Here is a 15,780-nt window from a genome sequence, read left to right on the forward strand (position 1 = left end):
GGAATTTCATGTCATACAACATGGCACCTGCTCAACTCTCCATGAATAATTAGGCAGTTCTACAAGTGTTGGAGGAGCTCCCATACCTGGTTAATGTGTTCATGACGAGCTCTGGTTTGGCAGCCAAAGTCTCACTTAAAATTAGTCAAGCAGCATTCTTTCATTAGACTGTGTAACACTGTGTGGAAGATGCCTGGACTTTTGCTCCATACAGAGCTGTGAGTGTCCATCTCCAAGGTCTAGTCCGCCTGAGACTATCTCTCTCCCTGCCATACTGGCATCATACCCGTCACTCACCCTTCATCCTGCGGATGTTTGATGCACAGGATGGCACCACGTAGCCATTTTGAGCTGGCCCAACTGGGTTACATGGGTCACGTGGCCCAGAGTCACTTGTTGGCGAACCCAACCCCTGGACCTGGCTCTAGCGGTGATATCAATATAGAATATATGTAAGGATGCACCCCAATAGACTCCCCCTGGAACCAGTGGCGGCTGGTGATATTTATTTTTGGGGGGGCGCATTTTTTTATTTTATTGAGGGGGGCAAATAAATATAAAGCAGTACCAAAAACCATTTTGACTACTTGAATATAAATTTTGATGATCTTTATTTACATTTCAGACCAAAAGAAGTACCAAAAAGCATGTTTCCTACTTGAACATAAATGTTTCTCTTTTATATACATTTCAGACCAAAGTACCAAAAAGCATGTTTCCTACTTGAACATAAATGTTTCTCTTTTATATACATTTCAGACCAAAGTACCAAAAAGCATGTTTCCTACTTGAACATAAAAACGTTAGTTTCATGCTATTATCAATATGGCTGCGGCTACTTTCATGACGTTTGCATTTGTCAGAGAGATGTTTGAGGTCTCTTACCCCCGTCGTTGTCCACAAAACTTGAGTGCCGACACTTTGAAATAAAAGACAGGGAAAACAAAAAAGAGAATTGCTAACATCACATCCAACCAGCCACCTCCGTTTCTCATAACAAGCGCGTGTGAAGCTTCGTGTGTAGCTTCGTCCTCTGTTACTGGCCTGCTGCTGGATTTGTAAATCGGGTTGGTCCGGTCCGAGATCCTTTATCTTTTTTTATTTCTTCCAGCGAAAGCCTTGTGAAAGGGTTTTTTTGTAAATAAATTACAGAATTTGGATGAACTGCTGCCATTGTTTACACAAAAAATTTGATCAGCCTAGCAAGTGTCGAAGTGGTGTCGCCTGCGCACTCGCAGTAGTGGCCCAGAGCGTAAATTTGAATGACAGGTGACGAGAACCAATCAGATTGGATAAAATAACATGTATCCAATTCTGATTGGCCAGGGACGCAACGACTTGCGCCCCGAGGAGAATCTTTAAGAAACCAATTAGAGACCAGCTTCAGGTCACATGCTGTCCGAAAATGTAAAGTCTCACATAGACATCCATTTGTCCGGCGCCCCGCATGAAACACATTGAAAAACATAGAAAATAGTTGACCGATTAAAGCCAGTTTTTATTAAATGCTGATGCTTTTCTTACTACCAGCCGGCACATCGTATGAAAAAAATATTTTATTTATGTATTTTTATATAATTTTTGTATATGTATAATCTTGATGGGGGCGGCACCCCTGCGCCCTCTATTGACGAGCCGCCACTGCCTGGAACTCTACCAGACACGTCCCACTGGGTGAAGACCCCAGGGCTGGCCCAGGACATGCTGGTGGGACTATGTTGCTTGGCTGGCCTGGGAACGCTTTGGAATTCCCCAGGTTGAGCGAGAGTATGTCGCCAGGGAAAGGGAGGCCTGGACCGCTCGACTCAGTGTGCTGCCACTACGACCATCACCAGGACAAGACTTTTTAGAAATGAACGAACAAAGCTGTGATTCTTCTTGGCCACAGATATTACTTTGTGAATGCAAAATATGAACTTATTTAAATGACCATCTGTGCTGGCTTTTACAATGAAGGCTGGTATGCCTATGATTCATCCTTAATTCAACCAGACTATTTTGTATTAATCTTACAGATCCTTAATATATCAATATATAATATAATCATGAGTCTCTTTGACAGGCGAGGCTGCATTGGTGCGGTCATGAATCCTGCATTCCCAGTTACCGCGTGCTCAAGCACATTCTGTTTGTCCAGATATTAGGAGCTAAACAGGCATGGCATTGGCTAGAGAAGAGATTGGAGGATGTGGAGGTGATCGGAACCGCCAATGACTGGTATCAGTTGTGTCAATATTGGCCTCTGTGGGGAGGCCCCTGAGGTATGCTGCAGGGCAGTTACGATATATTTGCTTTACAACAACGATGAGGTCAGGGTGACAAATGAATGGGTGGAACGCTGGGTTTCTAAAACCCAGCAAGACGGAGGGGAGCACAGCTGGTTCACCTGTCAGTCATCCCTTGACACCTGGATCATTCCTATTATCTCCTTACAAGGAATCCATACTTACATGGCCTTAAATTGCACCTATCATGGCATTAGCACTGTGATAAGGTAGCTTCCAATTCGTCATGAATGGTGGATGATTTGTTTATATAATATGTTAATGATACATGTGAAATGTATTCGTGTTTAAGAGTTTATCTTTGTGGGGAGCTGTAGCGCAGTTATTTGACTGCATTATGAACTCAACAATTAGTTTGATTATCGCCGACGGCAAAACACGATGTGTAACAAAAAAATGCATTTGTCCCTTGGTAGTAAGTGTCTTTTTTCTAATTGCTTATGCCTCAAAAGTACAGAAAATGGCTATTATTCCCTACAAACTTTGCTTTTGTGACCAGGACACAAAAGCAAAGTTAATAATCCACTCCATTAATAACACTGTGTAACACATTTTTTTTGTTCCTGGCAAGTAAGTGTTATTTCCTAATTGCTTATGTCTGAAAAGTATTTAAAATGGCTATTATTCCCCACAAACTTTGCTTTTGTGACTAGGACAGTGATATTTTGCTATTTACCTATTTTCAATGAAAAACGTGTGCATTTGTGTCATTCCTTCACGTAAAGTCTTAATCACAAAAGCAAAGTGTGTGGGGAATAATAGCCATTTTCTAAACTTTTTAGGCATAACCAATAAAAAAATAACACGTTCTACCTAGGAACAAAAATCGTGTTACATCGTTTAAGTGAAAGCTGAACTTATTGTGGGCCTCTGCTATGTTGATTGATCTTAAATTAATTACATGGTGAAGTGAGGAAGCATTATTACTGAGCCAGATGAAGGTGGCCAGGCATGGTTCTGGACACACCACCACCTTTTTACAATGCCAATGTGTGACAGTGTCAAGTTTGTATTTTTAGTAATGCATATTAATTATTGAACATGGAGGTTAAATCAAAACAATATTCTTAGGTTTTTTCGGTAAAGTCACGTAGGTAAAACATCAAAATTAATAAAAATAAAATAAAGATCACGACGTTTCGGAGGCAACACAAGTCTCCGTCATCAGGTGGGACCGTCACAGCCAGATTAGCTGCAACACATATGCACGTGACTTTACCGAAAAAAACCTAAGAATATGAATCCTTGCAGTCACGAAAGCTTCAAATCTAGAATCAAAACAATAGTTTATTTTAGTTTTCCTCTGGAACTTTTTATAAGAATGGAAACAGTCAGGAAAATATCTCAACACATATGCACCTGAAGTTAGATGTGTTCATCCGAGCATTCAAGCAAATCTGAGCCTGGCTTCACACTCCTCGAAGTTTCGATTCAACATTAATTTATGCCTTTCTGCGTAATACAAATAATATATATTTTAACACGTTTTGCTCTGTTATCTGAATTTGTCTTAAGTAAATATTTTTGTAGCTAGACAGCCGAAATTATGTGCTTGGAGTTTTGGGTAAACATTCATTTTGAAGATACTAGGGCATCCAGGCATATTTATGACCATTTGCCATCTCATTGTGTGCCTTAACAGCCCGTGTGATGAATTGGGGAATTTTTTTCACTGTATCATAAATATTTTAATAAGTATAGACCTGTAAGTCATGTGTGACTGTGCATATATTCATTGCTCTGTGCCTCGATACTGATGTAGATGGTGTGGATATGTTTTTGTGTCTGCAGCTGACGCTTCCTCTGACGCTTCCTCTGCAGAATTGATCTGATGGAGCAAAGGCACTCAGCGCAGCTCGGTGCAAGAAGGAAACAATGCGACCATAATGCAAACAGCACAGATCGTACTGGAAAGTTGACACAGCACCAGAGAACTCACACAGGGGAGAAACCCTTAAAGTGCACTGTGTGTGAGAAGGCATTTGTATGGTCATCACAACTTAAAAGACACCAGAGAACACACATGGAAGATAAACCCTTCAGGTGCACTTCGTGCCCGAAAGCATTTGCACATTTATCACATCTTAAAATACACCAGAGAACGCACACAGGAGAGAAACCCTTCAAGTGCAGTGTGTGCGGGAATGCGTTTGCAAAGTCATCAGATCTTCAGAGCCACCAGAGAACACACACGGGAGAGAAACCCTTCAGGTGCCCTCTGTGCGGGAAGGCATTTGCACAGTCAAAAGATCTTCGGAGCCACCAGAGAACACACACGGGAGAGAAACCCTTCAAATGCAGTGTGTGTGAGAAGGCATTTGCAGTGTCATCAAATCTTAAAAAACACCAGAGAACACACAGAAGAGAGAAACCTTTCAAGTGCACTGTGTGTGAGAAGGCATTTACAGTGTCATCATATCTTAAAAAACACCAGAGAACGCACACAGGAGAGAAACCCTTCAAGTGCAGTGTGTGTGAGAAGGCATTTACAGAGTCGTCATATCTTAAAATACACAAGAGAACACACACAGGAGAGAAACCCTTCAAGTGCACTGTGTGCGGGAAGGCGTTTTCACGGTCATCAATTCTGCACAAGCACCAGAGAAAACATACAAGAGAGGAACCCTTCAAGTGTACTGTGTGTAAGAAGGTATTTGCACGGTCATCAGTTCTTCAGAGCCACCAGAGAACACACACAGGAGAGAAACCCTTCCAGTGCACTGTGTGTGACAAGGCATTTGCATGGTCATCAGTTTTTCAGAGCCATCAGAGAACACACACGGGAGAGAAACCCTTCAAGTGCACTCTGTGCGGGAAGGCGTTTTCACAGTCATCACATCTTCATAGACACGTGAGAACACACAGGCATCAGAAGAACCCCAAGGAGTGTGGTCTGAAATCGACTTGTGAAAGTCAAAGTGCTGCAATGAAACAATCCCTTCTGAAACAAGAACCAGAAGGAAATCCCAGCTTGGACACTTTAAAAGGTATCAACGTGAAATGTGAAGAGGCGAATGTGAAATGTGAAGAGGCAACATTGAAGAGAGAAGAAGTGAAGGTAAAATGTGAATATGAAGATTCAACTCCAAAATCGGACCTTCACATTGATGGAGGCAACGTGAAGCAGGAGGAGAATTTTGACTGTGAGGCAGAGCAAGGCAACTCCCAGCAGTTTGTGGAAGTGGAGGTGTGGGTGGACTTTTTAGACAATACAAAGTCAAATGGAGACCCACCCGGAAGATGTGTTAGATTGAGAGAATGAAGCTCCAATATATTCTCCTTTGTCACGGGCCTTTAATGAAAATAACGTGAAGTTGAACACTCAATTCCTATCTTCAACTTGCAGAGTAAGAGCAGCCAGTATTTGCGGACCTGTGGGTTGGGTAGATCTCTTAACCAGGAGTGAGAGCCAATCGGCTCCAAATCATTCACTATGTTATAATAATATTAGCATTTGTATGGTGCTTTCTTAATTACCTCAGCAACTCGGAGTTTTGTATAAAACCTCATCACAAACACTCAAAGAACATGTTGTATACATGCCTTTTCCAAAAATGTATATTAATAGTGATTCTGCCCTTTTTTTAAATCATTTTTATCGGGATGTAGCGCTGGGGCTACTACTTTGCCACACAAAAGAGGATAATTACTCGCAAGCCTACTTGGGAAGTCGTAAAATTTAATTTAAAAAACTGGCAAACCCAAGTGGAGGCTAATGAGATTCTGTGGGAAATCCCCAGTTGACTTCAAGAGAAAACTGCCATAAAGAAAACAACCCACAATAAAACCAACAAGACGGAAACAGCAGGGGTCACAAACCTCCCCGGACAGTGAAATCCACCCAAGGGCAGTACATCATTATGAGCTGACTGGGTTTTTTTAAATACAACAGTTAAGTTGGAAGCTTAGCTCTATCTTCAACCTCAGGATATCAAAATATAACTTGAGAATAAGAAGCACGGAACCCTGGCGATACAGACAGGGAACAGAGGTTAATAAAACCCTCGGAATATTCTTGGTAACAACTATGGTATACCACAAATCTTGGTTAAGCATGAACCAAATAATTATGAAAGTATTAGACCTAGGGTCATTCAGATGAGATACAATGTGAAATATGTCAATCACACACGAACAAGATAATATGTATTCCACGGGATCAGAGCCTCCCCAACCGTCTTTGTCTTCCACTAGCTAATACAGCACATGGTAGCAATAAATTATGTATGCAGGGGGCGCCTTGCCCTAACATCAAATACCACGCAATAATTCCAAACCGCGACGTGAGTGCTGTGGACGCTGCTCAAAAAGTACTTTTGAGTCTCTTGCAGAGTCAAAACTGCGTAAAGTGATGAGAGGACGGAAAACATGGTGACAGCAAGCACACGCGTGCACAATAGGTCACGACTTCAAAGGCCACAGCATCCTTTTTTGAGAGAGACTGCACGTGTTGAGGCGAAAAAAATGTAACACTTCCAACCCGTGATGGGAGCGTGGGGAACGCTGTCCAAAACATGAACAGAAACATGGCGGTAATAAAGACGTCCGGACAACAAACAGCCTGAAGCAACTTCAAAAGGAAAACAGCTGCCCCTTTGTGAGAAGAAAGAGCCTGAGGTTGAAAATTTCAGATATAAGCAAGAACGCAAGAACAGAAATCAGTACTGCGAGTTGCAGGCTCCGGGGATTGCCCTCGTGACTGGCAAGATTGATAGGGAGCTCTGCATCGGCAGAAGCCACGCATCACGGAGAATTTTTTTTTATGTTTGCGTCGTTGAGAGAGGCTGCCAGCCAAGGCTGGTACTCGCAGTATTACAATACAAACGTGGGGAAGAGTGCTGTAGCAAGGTCGCTGTTTATAGCCAACACATGCGATCATACAGTGACAATCGTTACGATTGTGCTCAGATCAAAGTCAACCCTCCGAGGAAAAACTGGTGCAACCACTATTCATTGAAGTCGCCTTTAAATCGCAGGGTCGGATCAGAGACTGACACGCTATAACTTGATCTGTAGCATTTCCTCTCTGCAGCACGAGTCGTACAGACAACTGGAAGAGGACTCTCTTGAAGAGGGGTGGGGGGGGCGGGGAGATGACAGGCGCTGTCTCTCCACAGTCTACAAGGATCAACATTGTCTGGTGCCAAGAGGGGTGACGCGCGGCAACCAGCGGACGAACTGCGAGCGGTGTCTAGCAATGGGAACATCATGCACATCGACGCAGACGGAGCCGGGCCCAACATCCCTGCCAGCACGGGCACTGCCGACAGAGTGACCAGCGTGCTGACTCGGCAACCACCCCAGCAGTGGAGAGAGACTGACGAAGCAGCCGAGAGCGCCGTGTGTTCGACACACGCCAACCCAGCGCCCTTGCTGGGGACCTGAGGTGTTTTTGGTACAAGGAACGCTGCACCTCACAAGCCGCTAACTCAACAGTCAGCAAGAAGACAACACACCCACACACACAACGCGCATATTGGTACTAATAATATTGTTCGAAAAAGTTATCTTTGTGTTTCTAAAAGGGTTGCCTTCCCAAGGTGGTGCGTTAACTATTAGCTGATCGTGAAAAGCATTGTTTCTTGGGTTACATGAATACGGTCGTTTAAAAGTATTTTAGTCATTCGTTTTCCTTAATTGCAAAACCTTACCAATGAATTTTGATTTTAAGCTTTTGTGACTTCAGGAATCTATACTCTTCTTGGTTCTTTCGGTAAAGTCATTTAGGTGTAAAATAAAATAAAGCACGACGTTTCGGCCGCAACACAAGCGTCCGTCATCAGGTATTGTTTCAGGACATTTCGTTAATTGCATAATCTTACCAATGAATGAATTGATGTACACTTTCGCCATTGGGCTTTCCCACCTAATGACGGACGCTTGTTGCGCCCGAAACGTGTTTATTTTAGTTTATACCTACATGACCTTACCAATGAATTCATTGATAACACACTGAACATTTAGACGCTTCTATGTTATGAATCTACACACAGGAATACTATTGTTGAGATTTTTTATTTTGATCATAGAATCTTGCCCACGAATTAATTGATGCCCCATTAGCCAATTTAGAATCAAATAGACACAACTAGCACGCACACTGTTGTTTCAGGACATTTCGTTAATTGCATAATCTTACCAATGAATTCATTGATGTAGACTTTTGCCATTGGGCACATGTTTCTTTTGCACGTTAAGGACTTTTTCTAACAGTGTATGGTTGCGCTACTTTGAGGACTTAGCTGATTGTTCTGTTACTCAGTTTTAACAAACCTAACTATTGAGGGTTAATTGTACAAATCAATTAGTAGGACATCTTCAGGAGTATGGTATTGACAATTTCGATCGTAAGTGTGTTCGCATCCTAGAGTGTTTTTAGACATTAAAGTTGCTTAACACAGAAGAGTCTGAGTGGTTCCTTAAGTTCATGCATAATCTTAATTTATAGAACTGTATCCTGCAGTGAGATCTTAATTCTGAGACCTGACAAAATTACACTAAAACATAGTCAGTGAACGTGAAAGCGAGAATCATTGTATTATCACGATTGGTAATACACCCTAGACAACGAAGCGGTGCCTAATTTGAATAATTCCATGTAATTGGATATATCCAATAATTAGCATAATTTCATACAATTACAGTTTTGTCTTTTTCATTCTTTTTCAAGACAATATATACAAGTGTAGTGTATGTCACTGAGGCGCACACACGCCTTTCTTGGAGTCAACGCTATTGTAATACAAGCGTAAACGGCCTCGCGGATATGACGTAACAGGTGGGAGGAGTTGGGTCACGTGGGGGAGAGGGAGTGCTTTTAAGGGCAGGAACCGGAAGAGCTGGAGGAGAGTGTGGGAATAAAGACAGGAGGAGGCCACGCAGGGCAGGAGGTGGAAAGTGGCATGATCGCCACAGGTCGGGACTCGGCACCGTTGGCCAGCGGTGTCCGGGCACGGAGGAGAGCGGAGAGCAGCAGCGGGGCTGCATAGAGAGCAGCCGTGGGGCTGCAGGTTGGAGGCAGAGAGGCCGAGTGAAAAGCCAGCAGCGGGGCTGCATTGTGAGCCAGCAGCAAGTCTGCGGGAGCGACGGCAGCAGTGGGGCTGCCGAGCGGGAGACGGAGGAGACTCTGAGCGAGACGCCGTGCGGGCAAAGTTGTACGAACCACAATAAAGGACAACGGAGACAGACCCAGTGCAAGAGTCCTTTATTACACTATTATTAATAACTTTACTGTACGCTGGGTTCTGTTACTAAGTGTGGCTAACTTTGTTTAGACTGCTCACTATGTGCGTGTGTATTAGCTAACGAACCCCGAATCGCCCTTACATTCCCCCCTTATCCCTTGGCCCTGGCCCTGCCCCTTACTGTTTCAAGGCCACACGTCCTTACTCGTCCAATCGAGACCCCGCTTAAGGTCACGTGCCCTTGAGTCGTGCGACCCGCAGAGGCATCTGTGTCTCTACACTACCCACCCCCCCCCCTTTATAAATTTCAACCGATCCGGCTGTTAAACCCCCCCCCCAAAAAAAACTCCTCGTCTCAGCTATTTTCACAGCAAGGCGTGGCCCCCAATGTAACGTGAAAGGTAAGGGTGACAATAACCTCGAACGACGCGCCCCAACAACACAACACAAGAGCCTGGTCTGCCCCCAGTCCGCCCGGCGAGCGAGACCGCCAATTGATGGTGTGCGTGAATAGCGGCGTGCTGGCAAGAGTTAATGGAAATGGGCAGTTTTCGAGCGCGTCCTCATCGCCAGGCCCCCCGCCAGGTTTGGGGAGGCCTCCGTGGGTGTTTCCAGGTGACGAAGGAGGAGGCCGCCCAACCGGAGAGGAAGGACCCAACGAATTTTGTCCGCCGCCGAACCCAGCAACGAGGTCGGTGGCTCCCCAGACCTCAGTAGCTGGAACCCTGAGGGAGAAAAGGCGGAGCATCTCTGAGGAATTGTTCCCATGGACGTGTGCCCCGGATATAGCCTCCAGGGATTGAGATGAATGCATGCGCGTCGTCCGGCGGACAACACAGTTTGTGGCACGACGCATCTTTAGTGGCAGGGTTGGTCACGATCGCCACTACTTGTAGCCGGCAGTACTAACTCAGTCCAGTAGAGAGCAGAAGGGAGGCTGGATCGGCTCAACAATAATGATGGGCAGTTGGCCAATGACAATCCCTGGGGGGGAAGCATTGGGACCAACGGTTGGGACCCCAGGCCCCCGGAAGGGGGCTGGGGTATGAGGTTCTGGAAGGGAGGCGTAGTCAGGGGTGGAGTGAGCCGGGACCCTGTATATAAGTCAGGGCTCTGAACGGCTCGAATCAGTATCGTCCGGCTGAAGACCAAAGAACGACCTGGGGCCCTGAAGAGAAGAGCCCTGTGGGCAAAGCCGAACCCCTGGCTCGGGTGAGGCTGGAGCTGTACCAGTGAGGCTCTGAGCTTATAACCAGTGAAGACCTCAGAGAAGACTCAAGGCCCGGCAGGGTAGCCGTAGAGATAGCCGAAGAGGCAAGCTAGCCGGCTACGTAGAGTATCGGGTCAAAGGGGCCGTTACACTTTTGTATTGTAGTTCGTGAGTTATTAATGTAATAAACGCAGAGGAAGATACGTACCAGGGCTCCGGGCGAAGGAGAAAACGACACAGCTGCCGACATACCAGCCCCGGTTGCAGACGAGGAAGCCTCGCTGGACGATACGTTGCCTGTCCGGCCACCCGGCGGGACTTCACCACCGGGGAGAGCGCTGTGCGCGGCGCACTCCTGTCTCGCCGAACTCCTGCACGTCGCGGCTTCCATCTTGGATGAAATCCATCGTGGGGACTGGGGTGGCAGGTGGCGGCCATGGCCGCCGCCGATTTTCAGGGTTCCCGCACAAATTTTCGAAACTCCCTCCGAAAGTGGGGTAGCTTCCGCTGGAAGACAGATGCATCATGGGACTGACGTCACTTTCGACTTCGGGCCGCTCCAATCAGCGGTCGCCGCATCAGCAGCGGTGCGACCGCCGCTAGGAGCTAGCATTCTATGCACCAGCAACGGCGGAGTTTCGCCTTCCAGCGTCACCGCCATCCTACGCTTCCCTATACCCTGAGGTGAGTCGCGACACACTCCACACTTGACCCCTGGCCTCACCTCACCCATCTAGGCATTTTGGTTCGCAGCTCGATGTAGCATGTGAGACTGTAGGGGGCAAGTGCTGTTAGCAAGCACCTATGAAGGCCAGCACGGCTCACACAACACAGCAGTTACTCGTTTGAGGCTGAGTTGACCTAGGGGAGGCCCAGGACCGGTTCAAATAAGCGGGAATCGAACTCGGGTCGCCGGGTTCATAGCGTGGCGCGCTAACCACTACACTACCGCTCCAAAGACAAAGATCCCCCATATAGCTTTAACAGACTGTAGGGGCAAGTGCTGTTAGCAAGTACCTATGAAGGCCGGAACGGTACACGAGGGGGTGGGTGACAGCACCACGCCCGGCCGCCTTTGTCCCCCCAGTGGCGATGTTCACACCACAGCAGTTACTCGTTTGAGGCAGAGTCGACCTAGGGGAGGCCCAGGACCGGTTCAAATAATCGTCACCGGTGGTGGCCGTGAGAGGGAATCGAACTCGGGTCGCCGAATTTATAGTGCAGCGCCTAACCACTACACTACAATGCGTTACGCTTCCACATGCGTGGGTCACGTGACAGATTTGACGTCACAGCTCACTTGCTGTGCAAAAAATATATGCATTACTGAGCTCCCCCCCCCCCCCCAAAAGTATATTTTTAGAATTTTTGCATGATGTATAGTCTGGAAAGTACCCACATGGCAAATTTCCAATTTGTTGCATGTCGGGAAGTACGCTAAACATTTTGAACAGACACATATTCACAACTTTGCCTTTTACATATATGGAGATACCCAGTCTCTACTATATGGCTCCTTGCGCTGGGACCCAGAAGACATTAGAGCACCTTTATCATTCTGAGCCTCCATCAGCTCAACTTCAGGTATCCCGATACCCATCTTTCTGCTCCCCAGGACTTCCGTCTACTCTCACAAGGCCAGATTATCGCACTGGAAGAGGGCCAAAGTCCCTCTGCACGTTACGAAGCAGAGAGCCCACTGGCATGAAATTTGATTTTCGGGGTCGGTTGCCGAAGGGTTGTCAACGAGTCGAGCTGAGACAGGCCCGGGCCTGGAAACGGCGCTGTCACGCATGCGATAAATGTTACCCACCAATCGTTTTCCCTGTCGTGGCCACGTACACGGTGACAGGGGGTGGAAGCCGCTTGCACATCACTCTGCAACGAAGGTTACTTGTCGGATGATGGGCCTGAGTGACCAGCATGGCTCGACACAACCCTAACCGCGTTACACTGACGGAGTCGACCGAGACAGCCAATAACTATCTGGTCACGCAATTATCGAGTGAAGGCGGCAGCGACGAAGGCAGCGAAGATGACAGCGACGACGAGACGAGTCCACTCCCAGAGCCGGTAGCCCACAGTTCTCGCTCTCCGCTGCCTATATCCTTTTTTCTCGAACCCACAGCAGGTTCCAGGGGCTTCTCGATGAGGTCTTCTGTGAGCCTTGCCCCAGTTCCTCCACCCATGTATATGCTCAATGGCGTGTGCGCTAACTGTCCACCACAGTTGCCGCTGCTGGACAGTAGTTTGTGCTGTGTCACTACACATGTATAGCGCACTGTACATCCGGGTGAGGGTAGAAGGGAACCTTTTGCATGGGTTGACTGACTGAGATGGCAGACATATGCCTACTGTGCCAACTTTCTGTAATTTGCCACCCACTGCTCCGCTCGTTGTTGTGAGCGTCGCTCATCAGCCCTCCATTGTTGCTGGAGGGCATCTGCCTCTAACTGCCCAGTAGCGTCCTTCACAAGCCTCCTCCACAGAGGACGATCTTGACACCGCTGGTAACAGTCATTGGTAAGTCCATTGAGCTCCACATCCTCTTGTACAACATCATTCCATCTCTTCAGCCCATGCCGCGCCCATTTAGCCACCTCCATTCGGCTGAGCAAAAGCTGTGTCCGCATGTGGTGACTGGGCATGCGGGCTCTATGACCCAACCAATGCAGCCTTGCCTGCTGAAGGAGCTCACTGATGCGACTGTCCAGATCTTTTAAGGATTTGTGAGTTTCTCACACAATCCAGCCTGGTTCAACCCAGGCCAGTCTAAATGTTTATAACTGTCGAAGATGTTCCATTAGGGGGTCCACATTTCACATGCATAGAAAAGGGAGGGCATGACCGTGGACGAAACGATCCGCAACTTTGTGTGGAGTGATAGACCAGGTAGATTCCACACAGCGTTATGCAGCTTATGAAAATGTAATACGAGAGTTCACTGACGATCGCCGATCAGTGGATAGGCTCCGCCGCTTGGGCCATCACCCAATCAGAGGGATGAGCCGAAGTTAGGGGCGGAGCTCAAAAGGCTCTGCGGACGTAACCATCTAGAAGGTTCATGAGGGGGCGTGGCTGTAGGCGGGGATTGGTGACGTAGGCCAGGGGATATAAGGGGAAGGGGAAGATAGCTCGGGGTCAGTGTGTGGAGTCAGAGAGCGGGACCACGTCGCGCACCTCCGGAACGCTAGCGGCCACGTGGCGGGCCGGAGGCTTCCTACTCTTAGGTTTTTTCGGTAAAGTCACGGAGGCTTCCTCCCAGCGAACCGCCTGTCAGCGGCGAGCGGGAGAGGTTGAGAGAGAGCAGGCGCGAGCAACCACCCAACCGTGCGGAACGGAGTGCAGCCGTGTCAGAGAGAGAGCGGAGCTGTCCAGCTGTGGAGAAGAAATAAATAAAGACAAGACACAAGTCCAGATCGTCGTCACAGTGGTTTATTTAAAAAACATGCCGGTCGACTGATTCAGAGTTTGACCTCTGCTGTCAACTCGGAGCTGGTGATAAGCACACTGTCCAGGTATGGAAACCGCTCCACTCTCCACAACTGCCCCGCCATTGGGGAGTTGTGGGTGTGGAGTGTTTGATACAAAATACCCAGGCAGTTGTTTAATTTGAGGGGGGGCTGATGGTAAGGCCCCACATCTTAGTAGCATGCTCCAGGTCAAACAGCAGCCCCTACAACTCCTTCTCTGAGTGAGCAGCAATAACCAGATAATACGAATACGTAATATAGTTGACGAATAGGGAGCCATACCTCGAATGCACCTGGGCATTGATGAGCCACCGATTGTAGCTGTACTAGATGGAATTTCCTCCAGTACAGCCATGGAATAGTTCTCGAACTATGTGGTCGAAAAATATGTTGAATAATATAGTCACATGAGGACACCCCTGATTCACCCCAAGGTGAACAGGGAATGGCTCTGACTCCTGGCCACATAGTTTTACCCGTGCCTGCCCACCATTATGAAGGTCTTTAATGATCATTAGCAGAGAGTCAGGGACTCTGAAAGCACAAAGAACAACACAGAACCGAGGAATATCCATGGTATGATAGGCCTTGCCTAGGACAATGAAACAGTGATGTCGGTCCTGTTGGAATTATCTACACCTCTGCTGTTGCAGACATACAGAAAATAAGCCATCTATATAGGACCGCTCTGGCCAGAAACCACATTGGGGCTCCACACTCCTCTCCTCAGTGTGTCTGGAAAAGAGATATTGAATGATCCTTGCAGGACCTTTCCCGGAACACTGAGGAGGGAGATGTCCTGTAGTTGTTACAGTATGTGCGGTCCCCCTTCTTAAAGAGAGGGACCACCAAGGCATCCTTTCAATCCTGCGGAAGACATCCAGTGGGCCAGACTGTCATTATGATGTCGTATAGGACAGTCTACACACAAACACCACCCTCCCTCAGCAGATCATTTGGGAGATCATCTCTGACTGGCGCGTTTCCTGGTCTCAGACTCTGGATTGTCTTTCGTACTTTCTCAACAGATAGCACTTTAGCAATCCACTCACGGGGTTGACTATTTATTCCAGTATTTGAGGCCGGGCAGCCTCAACAGTGTCATCCCCACTTTGTCCCATAACGTTTTCTAGGCTGAGGTATTTCCCTCCAACTCCCCGCAACTCCAAAACTCCCTTCTATTTATCCCCGTCCTTATTAATTCCCAATTAATTAGTTGGCTCCCCCCCCATGCCCCTCGCCCCCAGCCCTCGCTGCCACCTGTCTCCTTTCCCAGACTTGGAGGCACCATCCCACACACAACAACAACCAGCCAATCACAGCCCCACATCCTTAATTGCCCAGCGGCCCGTCTCCGACTCACCCTTCGGCCCCTGGTAACAGCCGCGTGTCCCGATATGCTCCCACTGTACCTCACACGCACGTGTGTGCAATTTTCCCCCTTGGCGCGTGTTAAACCACTAGATCACACCCCCCCGCCCCCCCCCCCCGTGATAAAGAATTAGCCGTCCCGGCTAAGCATGACCAACATAACACGCGGCAAGCACATGACAATACCCCACATACAATTACAAGATTCCCCCCTTAACAACGTATCCAGTCCAACTACGGCGCACAAATTTTAATGA

At 47.5% G+C, this 15,780-nt stretch overlaps 1 protein-coding gene across 1 annotated transcript in view; it reads left to right on the plus strand.

The window, feature by feature from the left end:
- LOC144738218 (uncharacterized) overlaps positions 1–15,780 on the plus strand; it is a 55,986-nt gene that overhangs the window by 4,678 nt on the left and 35,528 nt on the right. The window contains exons 2-5 of the mRNA XM_078621215.1: positions 4,107–5,536; positions 7,456–7,556; positions 10,085–10,160; positions 10,947–11,106. Of these exons, the coding sequence (XP_078477341.1) occupies positions 4,117–5,536; positions 7,456–7,556; positions 10,085–10,160; positions 10,947–11,106 (1,757 nt within the window). The 5' untranslated portion in view covers positions 4,107–4,116. The remainder of the gene's footprint in view (positions 1–4,106; positions 5,537–7,455; positions 7,557–10,084; positions 10,161–10,946; positions 11,107–15,780) is intronic.

The sequence above is a fragment of the Lampetra planeri genome, chromosome 78 (assembly GCF_965212315.1).
Source record: "Lampetra planeri chromosome 78, kcLamPlan1.2.h2, whole genome shotgun sequence".
Classification (NCBI taxonomy): Eukaryota; Metazoa; Chordata; class Hyperoartia; order Petromyzontiformes; family Petromyzontidae; genus Lampetra; species Lampetra planeri.